The 17,793-nt window shown below is 41.2% G+C and overlaps 1 protein-coding gene across 7 annotated transcripts in view; it reads right to left on the bottom strand.

The window, feature by feature from the left end:
• The window catches only part of EPB41L4A (erythrocyte membrane protein band 4.1 like 4A), a 259,288-nt gene that overhangs the window by 21,121 nt on the left and 220,374 nt on the right, over positions 1–17,793 (bottom strand). For 6 of the 7 annotated variants that reach the window (XM_019940833.3, XM_019940834.3, XM_019940835.3 and 3 more), the window contains 3 exons: positions 15,567–15,614; positions 14,397–14,474; positions 3,371–3,490 (listed from right to left, as the gene is read on the bottom strand). In XM_019940833.3, coding sequence (XP_019796392.1) covers positions 3,371–3,490; positions 14,397–14,474; positions 15,567–15,614 — 246 coding nt within the window. The remainder of the gene's footprint in view (positions 1–3,370; positions 3,491–14,396; positions 14,475–15,566; positions 15,615–17,793) is intronic. The other variant, XM_019940836.3, reaches the window with a different exon arrangement.

Raw genomic sequence — 17,793 nt, 5'->3', positions numbered from 1 at the left:
ACAAAATGTAGTTCAATACCATTGAAAATATTAAATATTTAGGATTAAATTTAACAAAATAAATGCAATAACTATACTGGAAACCTAGAAGCATTGCTGAAAGAAGTTAAAGACTTAAATACATGGATGAGTAGGACACTAATTTTCTCAAAATTGATCGATAGATACTCAACATAATGCTAATCTAAAGTCTACAGGATTTTTTCTTTTTTGTGAGCAAAAACTAACAAGCTGATTCAAAAATTTACATAGAACTGCAAAGGATCTAAAATAGCTAAAACAACCTTGACAAAAAGGACAAAGTTGGACAATTTACACTGCATGATTCAAATCTTACTGTAAAGCTACAGTAACTGAGACAACATGGTGGCTTAAGACTAGACAACAGATCAATGAAACAAAATTGGCCCATATCTAAGCAGTCTATTGATTTTCAACAAAGGCTCTAAGGCATTTCAATGAAGACAGTCTTTTCAACAAATGGTACTGGAAAAACACCTGGAAAAAAAAAAACTTCTCAACATCTACCTCTACCTCATACAATGAACAATTAACTCTAAATGGATCACAGATCTAAATATAAAAGCAAAGTCTACATAGTTGCTACAGGAAGATATGAGAATATCTTTGTGATATTCTTTGGGGTAGGCAAATATTCCCCAAAAAAGCCTTAACTATAAATGAAAAAAAAAGATATACTGGTCTTCATCAAAATTTAATGTCTGCTCACCAAAAGACAATGTTAAGAACATGAAAAAGCAAACCACAGCCGAGAATTCTTTTTCAGATATGTATATTCACAATACACATATCTGAAAAAGAACTTATATCCAGAACATATAAAAAGCCCTACAAATAAATAATAGAAAACAACAATTAAAAATGGGCAAAACTTGAACACTTTTCAAATGAACATATATGGATAACCAATAAGCACAGGAAAATGTGGTTAACTTTGTCAGTCATCAGCAGGGTACTACTACTTCAAGCCAACTAGACGAGCTAAAATTAACAAGACAGACAAAACCAAATATTGGCAAGAATAGAGCAGAACTGAATCTCACACATTGCTAGTGGGAGTATAAAATGATACAGCCTCTCTGGAAATCATTTGAGTAGCTTCTTATAAAATTAAATGTGGTTAGACATATCCTCTAACCGAGTAATTCCACTCAGGTATTTACCCCAAGGCAAAAGATAACATACTCCACAGGTACACTTGTGTGGAGTATCTTGAGCTTTTTCACAACACAGCAAAAACTGCAGACAATCCAAACATCCATCAAGAGGAGAATGGATAAACAAACTGTGGTATAATCGTACAATGGACTAAGCCACATTTTAAGAGAGCATATATTGTATAATTACATTTATGTGACATTCAGTAAGAGAAAAAATCTAATCTATGGTCATAGAAATCAGAACAGTGGCTGCCTGTGGGGGATGGGGACTGAACAGAAGGAGTAGGAGGGAACTTTTTAAATTCTGTATCTTGATTGGCATGATGGATACACTATGTATACACTTGTCAAAATTTATAGACTTCTACCCATAAGGTGAGAGCAATTTCACTAGATGTAAATTTCACCTCAAATTACCTCAATTGTGAAAAAGTTTATTCCTTAAGGTGTTAAATGAATCTCAGATCACTCAATTAAAAATGATTAAATCCATAGTCCCATCTACAATATTTGCCCCATAATGTAACTGAATTATAGTAACTGTAATACTCAACAACTTTGGATTATTCTCTTTATCAATTTTATCTATAAATGATTATTCACTATTTACTATTGTCCCCAGATATGTATTTCGGCTTCTTCAAAGTTTATATATAGGATTTTTCCTAATTTCATTTTACTTTTCCCTTTATTTAATAAATGAAATTTATTATTGGCATTTAGTTGAATTTAGAGTGCTTTAGAAATAATCAGAAAAACTGAATGCTGTTTTTAAGATTTAATACCAAGTTACCAAAACTTGTGTATAATAAGTCTCTCATAGAAAAAGATTCCACATGGAAGGGTAAAAGCATAGTTGCAAAAGATATGCCCAGGACCATGCTGGGATCGTATCTTGGGGTTCTGTGCCTTTTGGTTAAACTGTCCACAATTACGGCTTGATTCTTCCTGTTCTAAACCTTTTTTTTTTTAATGGAATTAGGGAGAGGTGGTATGCAAGACAAAGGAAACTTTTATTAACTTCTGCTTTAAATTGAACAGTTTAGTTAGTCCAGACAAAAACAAATGGAGTAAAGAATAAATCTATAGGGTGTACAGTGCTTAGTGACTACTTGCAAATTTTCTATTAGAGAAGAAACAGACATCATTCGTTATGATGTACCACTGATAAACACACACACACATTATGGGTTAACTTCTCATTCGAAAGCAAGTCCCTAAGACTGAGCAGAGTCCCCTAGGGTTATGGGGTGTTCCCTCTGGAGCCTGCTCCTGTCCTCTGTTAAACTGAGCTGGCACCCTTCTGCCCAGCTCCCTCAGAGCTCCCCACCTACCTCTAGAGACTGCCTCCCATCCACTCCCAGGCATCCTCCCACCGCCCTGCTGAGACACCATCCCTCCTTCCTCAAGTAGGCAACACCAGACATCTAACCACCCAGGATCATAAAGGGATAGGTAGTTAGGTCCAGCTCACTTTAAAAAGGTATGCTTTGGGGCCGCTCTCGCCTTTTGAGTTGGACCACATTCTGTCTATGGAAGGTGTATCTCCCAGGGCCTCTCACCTTCTAAGGTGGCCCACATGGTGCAAGCATTTTTGTTTAAGTATAAACTTTATCAGTGCAAAAGAAAATTAATTTGGGGAACTGGCAACCTCATCATCATGGGGTTATTATGCTCACACATGGCACTGCCTAGCAACAGAAGGAGCAGGCCAATCTCAACACGGCTGTAATGAATCACTCACTGACTACTGCTCACAAATGGTGATTTGATGGGAAGTTATTCACATCTGGTTTAATCTGGCACAAGACTTAAGAGGATTCTGCAGACTCAAATTGAGATAAGCAGCAGGTATTTCACCAACTGCCAGGCTCCAGAACAAAGGAGACTATTCCTACTTATTCAGTTGAATATATACCTTTGTTTAAAAACAAAACAAGACATGATTTTGAGATCCTTGTTTTTTATGACATTTTGCTTTGGCTGTGCTCCAACTTCTACTGCTTCAGATACAGTTGATGAGCATAACAAATGTAAGAAGGTATCTATGACAAATAAACAGTGGGATAATCATGGTTGAACTAAATCACTTTAGAAGACCTCAGAGAGACAGCCCAATGTGCCCTAGACTCTGCATGCTAGCAAAAGCTCGGAGTTTTTGAATCAAGGCATAAAGAGAGAGCACATACGAGCGAGATCTGTGCCTGGATCGTCTGTTGTTGGGGTCCGCCTGGTTTTTTTCCTTTTGTCTCCTTAGTACAGCTTCCCACTGAGGCGCCGAATCAACCATATCATTCTCCTGCCGTATTCTGAAAGAAAGACCATTCATCTAAAATTAACATCCACATATGTGGTGCTTTATCAGTTTATCCTAAACATGTTTTTAAAAGTTATTTCGCAATATTATCATAATCACTCAAAGCTAGGAATGTATTAACCGTATCAATATATCCTTAAGTAGATAAGTATATAATATTTATATATAAATACGTAAACATATACTGGTTATTTTCAGACTTCATCCCCGGCTTAAAATTTCCTAGTAAAAAGACATGTGTCAAAAACAAAACTCATTTAAAACATATTTAGGGGCTCCCCTGGTGGCACAGTGGTTAAGAATCTGCCTGCCAATGCAGGGGACATGGGTTCGAGCCCTGGCCCGGGAAGATCCCACATGCCACGGAGCAACTAAACCCGTGTGCCACAGCTACTGAGCCTGCGCTCTAGAGCCCGTGAGCCACAACTACTGAGCACACGTGCTGCAACTACTGAAGCCCGCGCGCCTAGAGCCTGTGCTCCGCAACAAGAGAAGCCATCACAATGAGAAGCCCGCACACTGCAATGCAGAGTAGCCCCCGCTCGCCACAACTAGAGAAAGCCCACACGCAGCAATGAAGACCCAACGCAGCCAAAAATAAATAAATACATTTAAAAATCAAACATATTTAGGTTTCGACTAAAGAAACAGTGGTGTCTGCTACACAGTCTTAAATCATGAATCATTTTATACAAATATACTAAGTAAAACAGCAATGAATAGTTTTCCTTTGAAATGCTCTTAAAAATTCACAAATTGTCCAAGTTTTCATGCACAATAAGTGCCAGATACAATTTCCATTTTTTTAAGACAAGAAGCTACAAATAAAAAAAGTTAAATGTGGTGCATAATGCCTCAGCAACCAAGTAGGCACAGAACATTCTGGTTATGCTGCTCGCATGTTTAAGAGGGAATGAGGGCTGAGCACTCAGCACTCAGCGTGGCCAGGGGCCCTGCAGGGAATGTAAAATGAGGGAAAGGGAAACTGGGGGGAGGGGGTACTGGGGGGCACAGGCACTTGCCATGTAAGAGCACGGGACAATGTTACTTAATCCTCTCAGTTTTTAAAAGATAATCCACAAATCTGGATTTTTTAAAAACAAACTCTTCTATTTTTTAAGTAATGGTAACCAATTATGAATGCGAAATACTGTATTGACCTGGCAAAACCCATCCATGGACCACACAGCCTGCAGAAGTTTCGGACTTTTGATGCATCAAGTCTTTCTAAAAAGAAGGGTGAGGTGTTACAGGGAAGAGAGGGAACCAAGTACTTAATTAAAGCAAGTGCTTAATTAATGTGTAAATAATGTCTGGAATGCACTGCAGTGATGCTGTGAAGCCATGAGTATTTCTTGCAAAAATCAAACACCTGTTATTTGAATTTTTGACTTTGAATTTATGTACGTTCTTGAGGAAGCTGCTCCAGGGTGTTTCTTTCACACTGCTGCTCCCGGGGTGTGGGAGAGCAGCATGGAATTGCACGGTAATCATCCCAGTACTGTGACTGCATGAGCATAACTGCTTCGAAACAGAAATGAAAAGAATAGACAAGTCTGGAGTCATTTCTCTCACTGAACAGATGTCTTTCCGCTGCCCTGTTACAGCACTTAGTACAGACTGTGGGGTGGATTCCGCTGCCCTGTTACAGCACTTAGTACAGACTGTGGGGTGGATATCTGGATCTGCTTATAATGCAAACCAGTAGAAGAGTGACATATATTCATCTCACTTATACTCAAACAGAGACAATGGAAAGCAAATTCCAGTTTAAAAAAAAAAAGTAGCTTATGGGCTTCCCTGGTGGCACAGTCATTGGGGGTCCGCCTGCCGATGCGGGGGACGCGGGTTCGTGCCCCGTTCCGGGAGGATCCCGCATGCCGCGGAGCGGCTGGGCCCGTGAGCCATGGTCGTTGAGCCTGCGCTCCGCAACGGGAGAGGCCACAACAGTGAGAGGGCCGCGTACCGCATTAAAAAAAAAAAAAAAAAGTAGCTTATGAGGAAGAAGCTATTTAAATCTCTCTAGATTAAAGAGGAATTGTGTTAAGTAAAAAATTATCTGTAACACATTTCAAGTCTTTGAACTGTATATATTTCCTCACTAAAGCTTTCATTCCTAATAGGCTATTATTTGAATATTAACAGGATACAGTCATGGTATTTTTCACAGATTCAAGAACATAGTTCCCTCTTCTAATGACATGTGCAGAGGAAATGAAAACTGAACATATGAATCTGAATATTAGAAACATCTGAAGAAAAGTATGAGAAGGTATACGACGAGGTCATAATTAATCACTCTTTGAAGCAAACACTCTCACTTGAAAACTCCATGTGCGCATACACACACACGTGTATGTATATGTATTTTCATAGCCAGAACCTACACCTCTGAGCCATTCCATGTATCACGTGACAGCCAGGGAGTGACCCACCAGACCTGCGGGGCGGGGGGGGGGGAACTGTCCTGGACTCTCCCAGGACTGAGGGATCCAAAAGCTAGGAAGAGACAGTGGGAAGGCGTCAGGCTGGCAAGGAGCTGTCTTCCCTCCCACAGGAACCCACATCTTGCATTGCCCGGGGTAGACATAACACCAGGTCCTGGCAACTCCTAAGCCTGGAGTCTTTTAGACTACAGCTTCCGTTCTGAGCTAAATCGCTGCACAGCTCGTGGACAGGACAAAATTCCACTAATTTTTTTTTTTTAAATTGGTAAATCAGCATCCTTAAATATTTTTGAGAGGTCAAGCCTGCCAGCAAGGGTGAAACCTGACTGAGGCAAACATACGTTTCCTAGAGAAACATTCCTTAGACAGTTCAAAGGAAGTACAAGCAGTATATGCTCATTCTTCTATTGTGGAATTTAGCTGGCTACTCTCATACTGAGGCTTTACTCTGATAACAAAAATTAAAACTCCTGAGACAAGAGCACACATATTTCTTGTACCTTACTAGTAACAAGAACTAACTCAGAAAGAATTTCAGACGACGGCATGCACCTTTAACTTTTATTTTCCTAATCAAAAAGTCGAAAGTGAGGGCAGTGAAACCATGTCAGTTAATATCCTTGGGACCCACATGTTCCAAAGACAGTTGCCCTCTACTGGGGATACTCTTTCATAAATATTCTAACAAGGTACATTAAAAATGTAAGGCTCATTGGAGAGTCACAACAGAAGCACATTCTCCTGAGTAACGGGTGGTGTGGCTGCCTTAGTCTGTAATGAAGTTTGAAATTACACCCTTACAAAAGGCCTCTGGTTAATGGTACCTCATTACAAGAATGAAAGTGTCATTTCTTCCATCACTGAACTGCTCCAGAAAATACAGATGCTACATGGAAAGGAAAAATCCTAGCCCTAAAGGCAAGGATACTGTAACACTGAGTCCTTATAAGGCAGGAGTTAACTATTTTGTTTATGCATGAGTAACTAAAGAAATCTTTAAATGTAAAAGACATATCCTATCATGATTCTACCTTATAAGTCTCATTTCTCCTTAGGTGTAGCACACACAAAGTGTTGGTTTTTGCTCCTTTCCTGCTACATTTTAATTTTAATGTGGGGATTTACATTAGGAAGAATAAAAACACTGTAAGCATTATATCAATATAGTACCTTTTAAAAAGTCAAAACGTCTTATATGACAGTCAGTCATGAAAGTCTTAAGTGGGGAAAGGAGTCCGTTGAAATTTTCACTGGGGATGTATTCATTTTCAAATGTTATATTTAAAGCTGAATCTCAAAAAATGCTGTTTCTTTCCTGTATCCATTAAGGCAATAACTCTACATGCATCATATTTTGTCTATTTCCTCATGTACAACCAAGGAGAGTTAGCAACTGGGCTAAGAAGCCTTACCGTAAGGTTTTTGCTTTTTAATCAAGGTATGAGGGAAAGCATCGCTCTAGAATACAGCATTCTCCAATAACATTTCAGAATAAGAGAATTCTGATACATTTCCTCCATGTCTCACCAAACTTCAACACCCTAATTTTTCAGGCTATCCGTGCAATTTAGATTTTAACTGCATTTGTCACTTAAAGTTTGCAAAAGGTTTGGAAGACAAAACGTCATATAATCGTTTGATAACAATAATGAAGATAATGACTGTTCCTAGTCTCTTCTTTCCTATCTTCCCAATTATAGTTCTGTCTCTTCTGCAAAATTCTTCACAGTACCAAATGAATTCCTATACAAATCCCCGCGGGTTTTACTTCATCTTCTACCTTTATCCAGGCAGTTTTGTTCTTAATAGGACCTTCCTTTATACCAGTTCTTAATTCATTTCTCATTCACTGAGATAAAGACCATGTGTAATACTGAACTTGAGAAATCTTACAGAGCAAGTGTATAATGATGCTTCCATTTCTCATTTACTGAGATAAAGACCATGTGTAATACTGAACTTGAGAAATCTTACAGAGCAAGTGTATAATGACGCTTCCAGGCGATAAGAGCAATACCCATCGCTCCTGAGTTCAGCCTCGTTCCAGCTCTGTCATTATCTGACTCAGAGACCCTGGGCAAAACGCTTAACCTTCTTTGGTAGGTCTGTTTCTTCATCTACTGAATTACTGTAAAGATCTTTTCCAGCTTTAAAATTATGGTTCTCTATTCATGCTTTATTTATAAGCCATTCAGACATGGTAAAAAAAAAAAACAAAACTCTCCACTCTTCAGCAATAGCACAACTTCCCAGACAATTGCTTCATACAACCACTCCATCGCTAATATTAAATCTGCAGTTCCCAGCTGACTGTGGACTTGTGTTTCTCATCCACTGCTCTCATTTTTGGATCACATGCTATAAACCAGTCTTCTTTTTTTTTCAGTAGTTTTTCTTCCCTTGGGAAATTTATGTTGGTTCCAGGCATCTGTCGACATACTCCCTGAAGACCAGCAAGCAAAAAATTCATTTGCTTTTCCCACCTTCCCCCACCATCAATAAATTACTCTTATTTGCTCTTAAAGGTGATTCTATCTCTTCCACTTACTCCTTATGCTCTCCCGGCTAAAATGGGCCGCGTTTGGTGTCATCTCCCTCCCCAAACTCTCCTGCTTTCGTGATCCTTCAACCTGCTCTGCTTTTAGTCATCTGACAGCATTCCTCATTTGCTGCAGCTCCGCACTTCCACAGTCATCTCTGTCAACTTGGATTATACTCTGGAATCCCTAAATAATCCACATCAAATGTCTAAATCTTAATACAACTTATTAAAGTGGAAATCAGAACCCTGTGCCATCTGTACCATGGTGAACATCATTTCCATTGGCTCTGCACGAACTGCTCTCTCCCTACCCACAATTTTTACCTGGTTTGCAGCCAGCCCCGACACTTCAATCAGGGACAGGGACCGGGCAGGAGGGAATGCTTGCAACGAAACAGTTACCTATCTTCAGGCCATGTGGAAGAAACATCCCTTGGTTTAAGTTTGCCATCATCAAAACCACATTTTTTCCCTAGGGCAGAGGGACAGGAATGCTTTGCTTTGTGTTATCCCTCTAACAACAACAAAACCCTGCCAAAGCCGTGATCTAGATCTCCCTGGCTCAAGTGTATTGTCCCTGTTAGCTGCAGTGCCACAGAGGATGGTTTCTTTCTTTTTTCAGAAAAATAATATCAAAGACCTGTGGAACACATTTAAAATACTTCAAACCATCTTAATCCATTATTCAGATACAGATTCTAAAAGACGTCTAAAAGCAGGAGGAAACTCTAACAACGTTTGTGGAAGAACAAATTCATGTTAGAAATACTGACTTCTTTATTGTGAAAGGGAGCTGGGCCCCACTTTGCAGATCCAACAGGACTTCAGATAACACTGAGCAGCGCTGAACATTCTCATCAATCGAATAGTACCTGCCCATGCAGGGCCCTTTGTGCTTTTCAAAGTGCATCCACTATCTCAGATCTTTATAAACCCCGTGAAGTAGGCGGGGCAGGTATTATCCCACTTTGCATGTGTGAAAATTAAAACTCAGAGGGTAAAGGAACCAGCTCCTAGGCACAAAGATCTTCAAAGCATCTTCAAAATTCGTAACGCACCCGTCCCTTGTTCTTTGTTCTGAGCTTTATTTCACCCACATGCGCACGCACGTGTGCACACACATCACCTCAGGTACATAACTCATGTGATTATGATGCAAACATCCCAGAATGAAACTTGGGAAAGGCCCAAATGGTCCCCTGTTGCCAATTTATTCTAGTCCAGCATTTACCCCCATCTTCTATCATTTCTCTTACCCTTTTAATCCTCACCAGGCTCCAGAGTTACTTCCACTTTTATGCTTATGCAAAAAACACCAGACTAGTTCTCTGCCTCACTGCCCACCTCCTCCAAATCTCCCACTTCAAATCCTAAAAGCCTAGCAACACATCAAAGCTAATGACTGAGTAATCCACAGATCCTCCCCGGTGAATGCCCAAAGGAGTGCTGATTTTCATCAACAGCACAAAGGATACTTTGCAGACCGGTTTCTTTGAACGTGAAGGATATTTTATTAAGCTCAAGGTATTTTCAGGGAAAGCTGGTTTATGAAAGGCTTCACTCTGATAGGTCTACCTCTTAGGTCCTCCTTCAACAGACACTGTGGGCAAGTCCTGAGCATGGCCCAGGGGCTCAAACCCATAAAGACCAGCTGACTGACCCCTCTGATCTTAGGTACAAGATTCAAAATTCTAACTAGTAAAACATAATGCAATCTAATATTCACGTTAACTTCATGCTGCTTTGTACTTGGTAGGTTTCCAATTTGATGAATTTAATTCAACCGATGTTTTCCCAAATCGGTATAACAAAAAGTAATCTGAAAAGAAATTTGCAGCCTTTTAGTTTTCAATCCTACCAGTGAATTGAATTCTACCAATTCCACTTCCCAATATCAATCTATCTCTCACTATTTAGATCATAATCACCACTTCATAACTTTTTGGAGGTCAGACACCCCCTTAAGAATCTGATTAAATCTACAGACTATCGCCAGAAAATTGTATACTTAGAAACACAAAGAATGTTACATACAATTTCTTGGCGTTATGAGACCCCTAAAACCTACCCATCAATCAGAGGGTAAGAATACCTGGTCTGAAAATACAAATGTGTAAAGTCAGGGTAGATGGGGAAATGGAAGACAAGGTTAAAAGAAAAGTGGAAAAGGTTGGAAAGAGGGTGTAGGAGCGGTGGGGACAGCCAAAGGAAGAGGCAGTGCCTCCAAAATTAGATAGTAAACTGTCCGGCTCCCTCCGCCAAAGTGCTATCACCTCTCAGATTTCATTTGGTCTTTGCAGTAACTCATTCAAGAAAGCAGATCAGGTAGTATGCACTCCATTTTAGGGATGAGAAAGCTAAGTTTAAATTTGTTAAATGAGCTGCCCAAGGTCAAACAGCAGGACATGGCAGAACCAAAACCCTGACCCGCACCCTTGGGGGTTTTTTGACACATTACTGGCTCCTAAACAGAGACAGAAGTCAGAGAAGACAGGAAAGAAAGAGTGAGAAAGAAGCTAAGAAAAGAAAAAAAGGGGAACTGGGTGAGGAAAAATAATGTGATATAGTAAAGGAGGCAAGAGAAGAGAAATGAAGATGAGGGTGTACGTAGAGACACTGAGGGGAAAATAAGGACTTTCTGTCATCTGAGATGTTATCACAAGAAACTGTGCTCCAACTTCCAGGTATTATACAAAGGGAGGAAAAATCTATTTTCTCAAATCTTAAAATCTAGAGATCTGTAGGTACCCATGCACATTATGAAAACAGTAAGGAAGCAACAACTGAAGTGAAAGGGGATTAAGAAAGACATAAATAATTCCCCAAAGGAGGCTCGAAGCCTCTGGTATTGTCGGAAACTTCTGTGGAATGAAACCCTGCAGTTACTGCACAGCCCTCACCATCTGGCCTCATTAGCTCTAGACCCAAACTGACAGAGGGGGTGCTTATCTACAGTTATATTTTCCTAAAACTGAATCTAAACAACAATCCTTGTTTCTGATACTAGCCTTCCAGAGTCGATGTGGATTATGATTTTTTTTTCATGGTTGTTAAAAGCCACAACTACTGCTTTGGATAAAGTTGATCTGTGAACATTGTCTTGTTAACTTGTGTTTCTCCGAACACAAAATCTGAGATATTGAAATTGTCATCCATGGGAACAGCAAGGCAGCTTAAAATCCAATGGGTAGACACAGTGAAAAAACAGTATTTACACAGAATTATCTCCAATCTAATAGGAGAGACCTTCCTTATGTTAAACAAACAAACAAAAACAAAAACAAAAAAACGGCAAGAAAGAGTAGCATAGGAAAGAGCATCCCAAAGACCACACACAGTCTCCAGAAAGTCTCTCGGGAACTCTGTCCAGAGTTCCACTGGTCACTTCATGGGCTTCAAAACAGTGCCTGAAAAGCAAATGTGCACAGTCTTTGTTCCTCTGCCTCAGGCTACAGTTCCCCTGGGGAGACAGGAAAGTGGGGTGTGTCGGGTGCAGGCTCTGGTTTCCAAAGTGAGGAAGCATCCAGGTCTGCATTTAGAGACCTTGCTGGCAGGAAGTAGAACATCAACATGTTCAAGATTCACTTTGCCCCATTCTAGGGTTACCAGAGTCCTTTAATAAAAGTAGAAAAGACTCTGGTGAGAGCTTGGCTGGGTCACGTTCCCGACCAAAATAAGGAAGGACAACTGAGGTTGAAGAGATTCATTCTCTCCCCCAAAGTAGAAAGTCAGACATCATTTGACAACCCTTCATTACAGACACAAGACATACTGTGTCTGTAATGGGACCATCAGCAGGGCCGCAGTATAAATACTCAGACCCTTGTACCCCGAGGTGGAATGACTGGGTTCTGGCAAAATTTTAAAGGCTAATAATGGGACGGAGGGGTTAGCGGCAGCATTGCGTAATGGGTGGCACCCAGGGGCAGTGTAATGTGTTGCACCATCTTTCTCTGCACACTGTACCCACACCAGGATTTTCAGGAGTGGATATGGGAACTGCAAGACATGTTTCTTCCTCTGCCCACTTTTTGCTATGCCCCTGAGAGCTAGAGTCCAGATCTCATCTTCTATAGACACAGGCAACTTGTATAACCCTAGGGCAGTATCTCTGCAGGTAAAAGAAATGATTTTGAAACCTTTGTGTCAGTGTGTTTTGAAAGCAATTTCTCATTAATAGCCTTACAAAGTACATTTGCATTTAAACATTCAGAACCACCATCATTCTAAAATACAGTACAAAGAAAGCCAGTCTAAAAAATTGTTCATGAAATTGGGGTGGGAGGAGAAATTGGGGTAGAGGGAGAAAACACCTAGAAGGAATATTGAAAACGGTGCCCCTAGATCAGTAATGAGCTATTTAGGAACTTGTGGGCAACCTTTAAATAGTGTTTCATTTTAATAGCAAATGTCACCGTGAGCATTTTGGCCTGAAAAGACACTGTTTTTAAATAGGTTACCTTCTGAGAAGTTGAGAATAGAGCACCTATGAGCTCAACTTAGAATACACCAAGCAAAACAGAAATATATTTATTAAGATACTGGCTTGATCAGTAAGTACAAATGGGGGAGGGAGGCTGTTTTGTTTGTTAGTTTTGCTTTGTTTTGTGTTGTTTATGCAGAAATACTGAATTTTAGAGCAGGAAGAGGGTACCTGAGGGAGAGCTACCCTCCACACTTGGCTTTTTATAGATAAAGAAACTGAAATCATTTCCTTGAGAAAGGTGTCCTTCCACACTGAGATCTCACCTCTATCTAGCGTGATGCCAGCCCCTACGAAGGCTCCACATGGAAAGCTTCCTAAGAAAATGGCCCACCTTACAGTGCTATCTGGGCTGTTACTACACAGGCTTTGTAGTTAGAGAGGGAGGCCAATTCAATGCATGACCAGCACAAGAGCTCTGAGCACTAAAGAAGGACCTTGGAGATTATCTTATCCAACTTCTTCATTTTACAGAGGAGAAAAGGACGGCCCAGAAAAATAAAGCAACCAAGCAAGACTCCACGTCAGGTGAGAACCGGTTTCCCAACAGTGGCCCTACGGACATTCTTGGGGCCAGGTATTTCTTTGTTGTAGAGGGCTGTCCTGTGCAGCGGAGGATGTTTAGCAGCCTCTCTAGCCAGCAGCGATCCCCCCCCCACAATTGTGACATCCAAAAGTATCCCAAAACATTGCCAAATGTCCTCAGGGAACACAGGGAAAGACAAAACTGTCCCCGTTTGAGAACCACTGGGTTGGAAACTGGCATAACCAGTAACCAAATCCCTCACCTCGCCAACCTGGTGCTCTTTCATTATATGATTACTTGTTTTCAAATAAGTATTCCAGAACTAGGAAGAACTGATTAGTGCATTAAGCCATCACTGACATTGATTACATGTCAAATCATGTTATTAACAAGCTCTTAAGAATAAGTCTTAAAGATATGAACTAATTGCATTTACGCATCTAACTGTGTGCGCCTGGCACGAGTATAAACACGTATTTGCATGTACACATACATAAGGCTGAAACTATGCAACTATGAGTGTCTCGGTTTTTGGCTGGGCAAAGGATAGTGATGTCATGTTAAAAGACACTTCAGGGAGAAATTGCTCTACAAATGGTAAAATTTCTTACCACCCTTAAACAAATTCACCACGTGTTGCACCTAAATATAGGTCATCATCTTTTTTATTAACAAGAAGGAACCTCACTGTCAAATTGTTTAATCATCTTATTATAAAGATAAGAAACTCAGTCCAAAGAGCTGAGGTTTCCTAAAACCGTGCTTTAAAATCATGCCAGATTCCTTCTTAAACACAGATGAGAAAAATCAGGCATAGAAATTCATAGGACACACAGCTTCTATGACCAGCGGTAGCCTCTGATTTCAGAGTTCCCGTTAACCACGACCTTCCAATATTACCTGTTTCTCTTTTTCCGGTGTTCTCTATTAGAATTTTCTGATTCACTACCACTGCTTGTGTTACAGCGTGAGCGCGACCTGAAAATAAAATAAGAGCAAAAGGAAAAAAAAACACAACCCACATTTATGACAAATGAAAAATTTCAGAAAGGTTCATGTTGGTTCTTTAGAATTAATTTTGCAGGAAAATTACTAATCCAAACATAAGTAGCTGTCGTACCCTCTCCCAGTCAGAGTTTCTCAGTTCAGCCAGGCATCTGAATGTCTACAGAAATGAGAGCAGATTACAGCAAATGTCACCATGCTCCCTGAAGGGACCACAGAAACAAATACTTCCAACAGAACTCTGACGTGGAAAAGCTAAAAGCCCCTGGGGTGGACTAAATATGGACATAAAGTCCTGTCAAACCCCTGCCTTCATGGAGAAAGGGAGAGTTTATTTCCCCTCCCCTTGAATTTGTGCTGGTCCTGTGACTGATTTTTACCAACAGAAGAAGGTGTAAGGGATACTCTGCCAGTTCTAGGACAGTCTCTTAACAGGGCTGGTAGCTTCTGCTTCCCTCCAGCCACCTACGTTAGCCAGGTGCAGAGACCACAGACAGAGAGAGGTCCCAGATTGCCAGCCATTCTGCCAGGGACTAGCTAGACTAACTAACAAACAGAATCACACAAGATATATATGGCTGTTGTTATGTTCAACCACCAAGTTTTGGGTGGTTTTAATGTAGCAAGAGATAACCGAGGGAATTCCCTGGTGGTCCGGTGGTCGAGACTCCACGCTTCCACTGCAGGGGGCACGGGTTTGATCCCTGGTCAGGGAACTAAGATCCTGCATGCCACCGCACGGTGCGGCCAAAAAAAAAAAGAAAGAAAGAAAGAAAGAAAAAGAGATAACTGAGACAGCTCCTCTAAGACAAAAGGAGCAGAAAAAAGAAAAGAAGAGAAACTCCTAAGGATGTTAAGAAAGGAAGACTGAGAACCAGTTGAAGCCAAAATTGATATTTCAAAGTTAAAAAAATTACAATACTCTTAAAAAAAAATTACAATACTCTTAAAGCAGCCACTAATAAAACAAAACATTTTCCCCACTCCTGCCTCAGGTCTGCGCTGTGCTAATCTGCTAAGCCCCCTCCCTCTCCCTTGACCCGCCTTCCAATTTGTTTTCTTTACCTCCTCCTCTGCTTTAGATCTGAGTCCTCACCACTGTTATGGGCTTTCCTATGGAAAACAAACAAACGAAGACATTAAGGAGAAGAGAAAATTATCAGTTGGCTAAGGAAAGCATACCAAAATGAGTTTCACTTCAGTTAACGTACGTCTCTCACAGAGTCATCCGTTCACCAAACACGGCAGTCACACACATATGCTCAGCCCTACAACTGGCCCCAGAAACATAATACCAACTGGCCTCAAGAAGCCAGCAACCTAGCAGGGGCTACAAACAGACCATAAATAACTATGCACAACGTGTCTGGTAAGTTCCATTCATCCAATGAAGGGGCTCATCTGTAGTTCCTAGGTCTGCAAGTGAAACCAAGTGCTAACCTAATTAGGCCCACCAAACCTTACCTGCCTCGCATGCTTTTTCTGGCGGGGGGGGGGAAGTGGGCTGTGTTGGATCTTCATTGCTGCTCACGGACTTTCTCTAGTTGCAGCAAGCGAGGGCTACTCTTCATTGCAGTGCAGTGGGCTCTAGGCGCACGGGTTTCAGTAGTTGTGGCACACGGGCTCAGGAGTTGTGGCTCGCGGGCTCTAGAGCGCAGGCTCAGTAGTTGTTGCGCATGGGCTTAGCTGCTCCGCGGCATGTGGGATCTTCCCGGACCAGGGATCGAACCCGTGTCCCCTGCATTGGCAGGCGGATTCTTAGCCACTGCGCCACCAGGGAAGTCCTGCCTTGCGTGCTTTCAATTGATTTTAAACTAGATGCCCACAGCTTCCTTATACATAACACCTCTGACATATGGGTCACAATAGTAATGGTTGCTTAAGTTGTTTTTCAGGAACTTGGAATTAGTTCTTGCCCAGTTCAGACCGGCTGAAACTACTCACCATTCAACTGGGCCTGCGTGAGTGTCCAATGGATGACCTTTTGATGTCAGAGGGCCAAAACCTCCACCCTCAGAACATGTGAACTCCAATATTTTTTGAACATGTGTCCTATGAAGAGCCATGAAGCTCGACTACATTTGCACAGACCACCAATTACCTCCCTCTTCTTACCTCCAGTCACCTCTCCCCACGCCTCAGACCGCCCTATCTTTTTATCCCATGAATAGCCCTAAGCCCTATCTTCAGGGAGGCAGATTTGAGATTTGTTCTCCCTTCACCTTGCTTGGCTGTCTCGTGAATAAACTGTTTCTCTGAAGCAAACCTTGGCATCTCAGCATTGGGCTCGTTGCAAAGTTGGGCAAACAAACCCAATTCAGTAACACAATCAACCAAGCCAAGTTCTGCCATACTCTGACATCAGCTCTCACCCAAATGCCCTTTCCAACACCCTGGCCTCCACGTCCCTTGTCATCGTCTCTAATGACCTCTTCACTACAACTCAGCAACCCCATCATGGTCACACTTTGGACTTTATCATCTGTCACCACCCACAAACACTCTGCTCTCTGACTGAAATCTCCTCTCCTTCCTGAATACCACTTCCTATTTACCTTCAAACAGCTTCCATGGGGCACTCTGGTTAAATATGCGGGCTCTGTAGTCCTGAATGTGAAGCCCATCCCATCCATTGTTAAGTTGTGTGATTTAAACAAATTACTTCTCTACTGAGCCTCAGTTTTAATAATACTTCCCACACAGGGTTGTTATGAGGATAAAATGAATTAATATATTTAAAATGCACAGAGTAGGACCCGGCCCACTGTCAGCACTCAATAAATGCTGGCTATTATTAGTATTACTATTATTGCTTATTCAATGACTTCTGTTCTATCATTCTTTGACCTCAGTAGTACCATCTGTCTATAGACCTTGCAAATTTCCATCAGTTCCTCACCTTTTTTTGTTCCCTCCCTGACTCAGCGCAGATTTCCATCATCTCAATAACATGTATTCCAGTACTCGAAACTTCCTCCAACTCTGTTTTTTGTTCAGTCTTTTTGTCAAAACCCCAAGTATGGGTGAATCCAACTCTCCAGGTTCTCTGAGCCAGCCGGCAAAAGCTGGCCGAGCAGTGCCGGATGAAGTTACGTAAAAGGGCATATTAGCTACACTACAAATCCATTTGCATAACCTCAAGTAGATCTACAACATGACCCAGCAATCCTACCACCTTTCTCTGATCTAAGTACTCTTCAAACTCTTTTCACCTCGCAACCCTCTACTGCTTCAGCAGATGACTTTGTGTTCTCCTTCCAAAGTGAAAAGGAGCCAGCCATCAGATGGGAAC

The sequence above is a fragment of the Tursiops truncatus genome, chromosome 3 (genome assembly GCF_011762595.2).
Source record: "Tursiops truncatus isolate mTurTru1 chromosome 3, mTurTru1.mat.Y, whole genome shotgun sequence".
NCBI lineage: Eukaryota > Metazoa > Chordata > Mammalia > Artiodactyla > Delphinidae > Tursiops > Tursiops truncatus.
The sequence above is the reverse complement of the archived record's forward strand: the minus strand, read 5'-3'. Positions and strand labels throughout refer to the sequence as shown.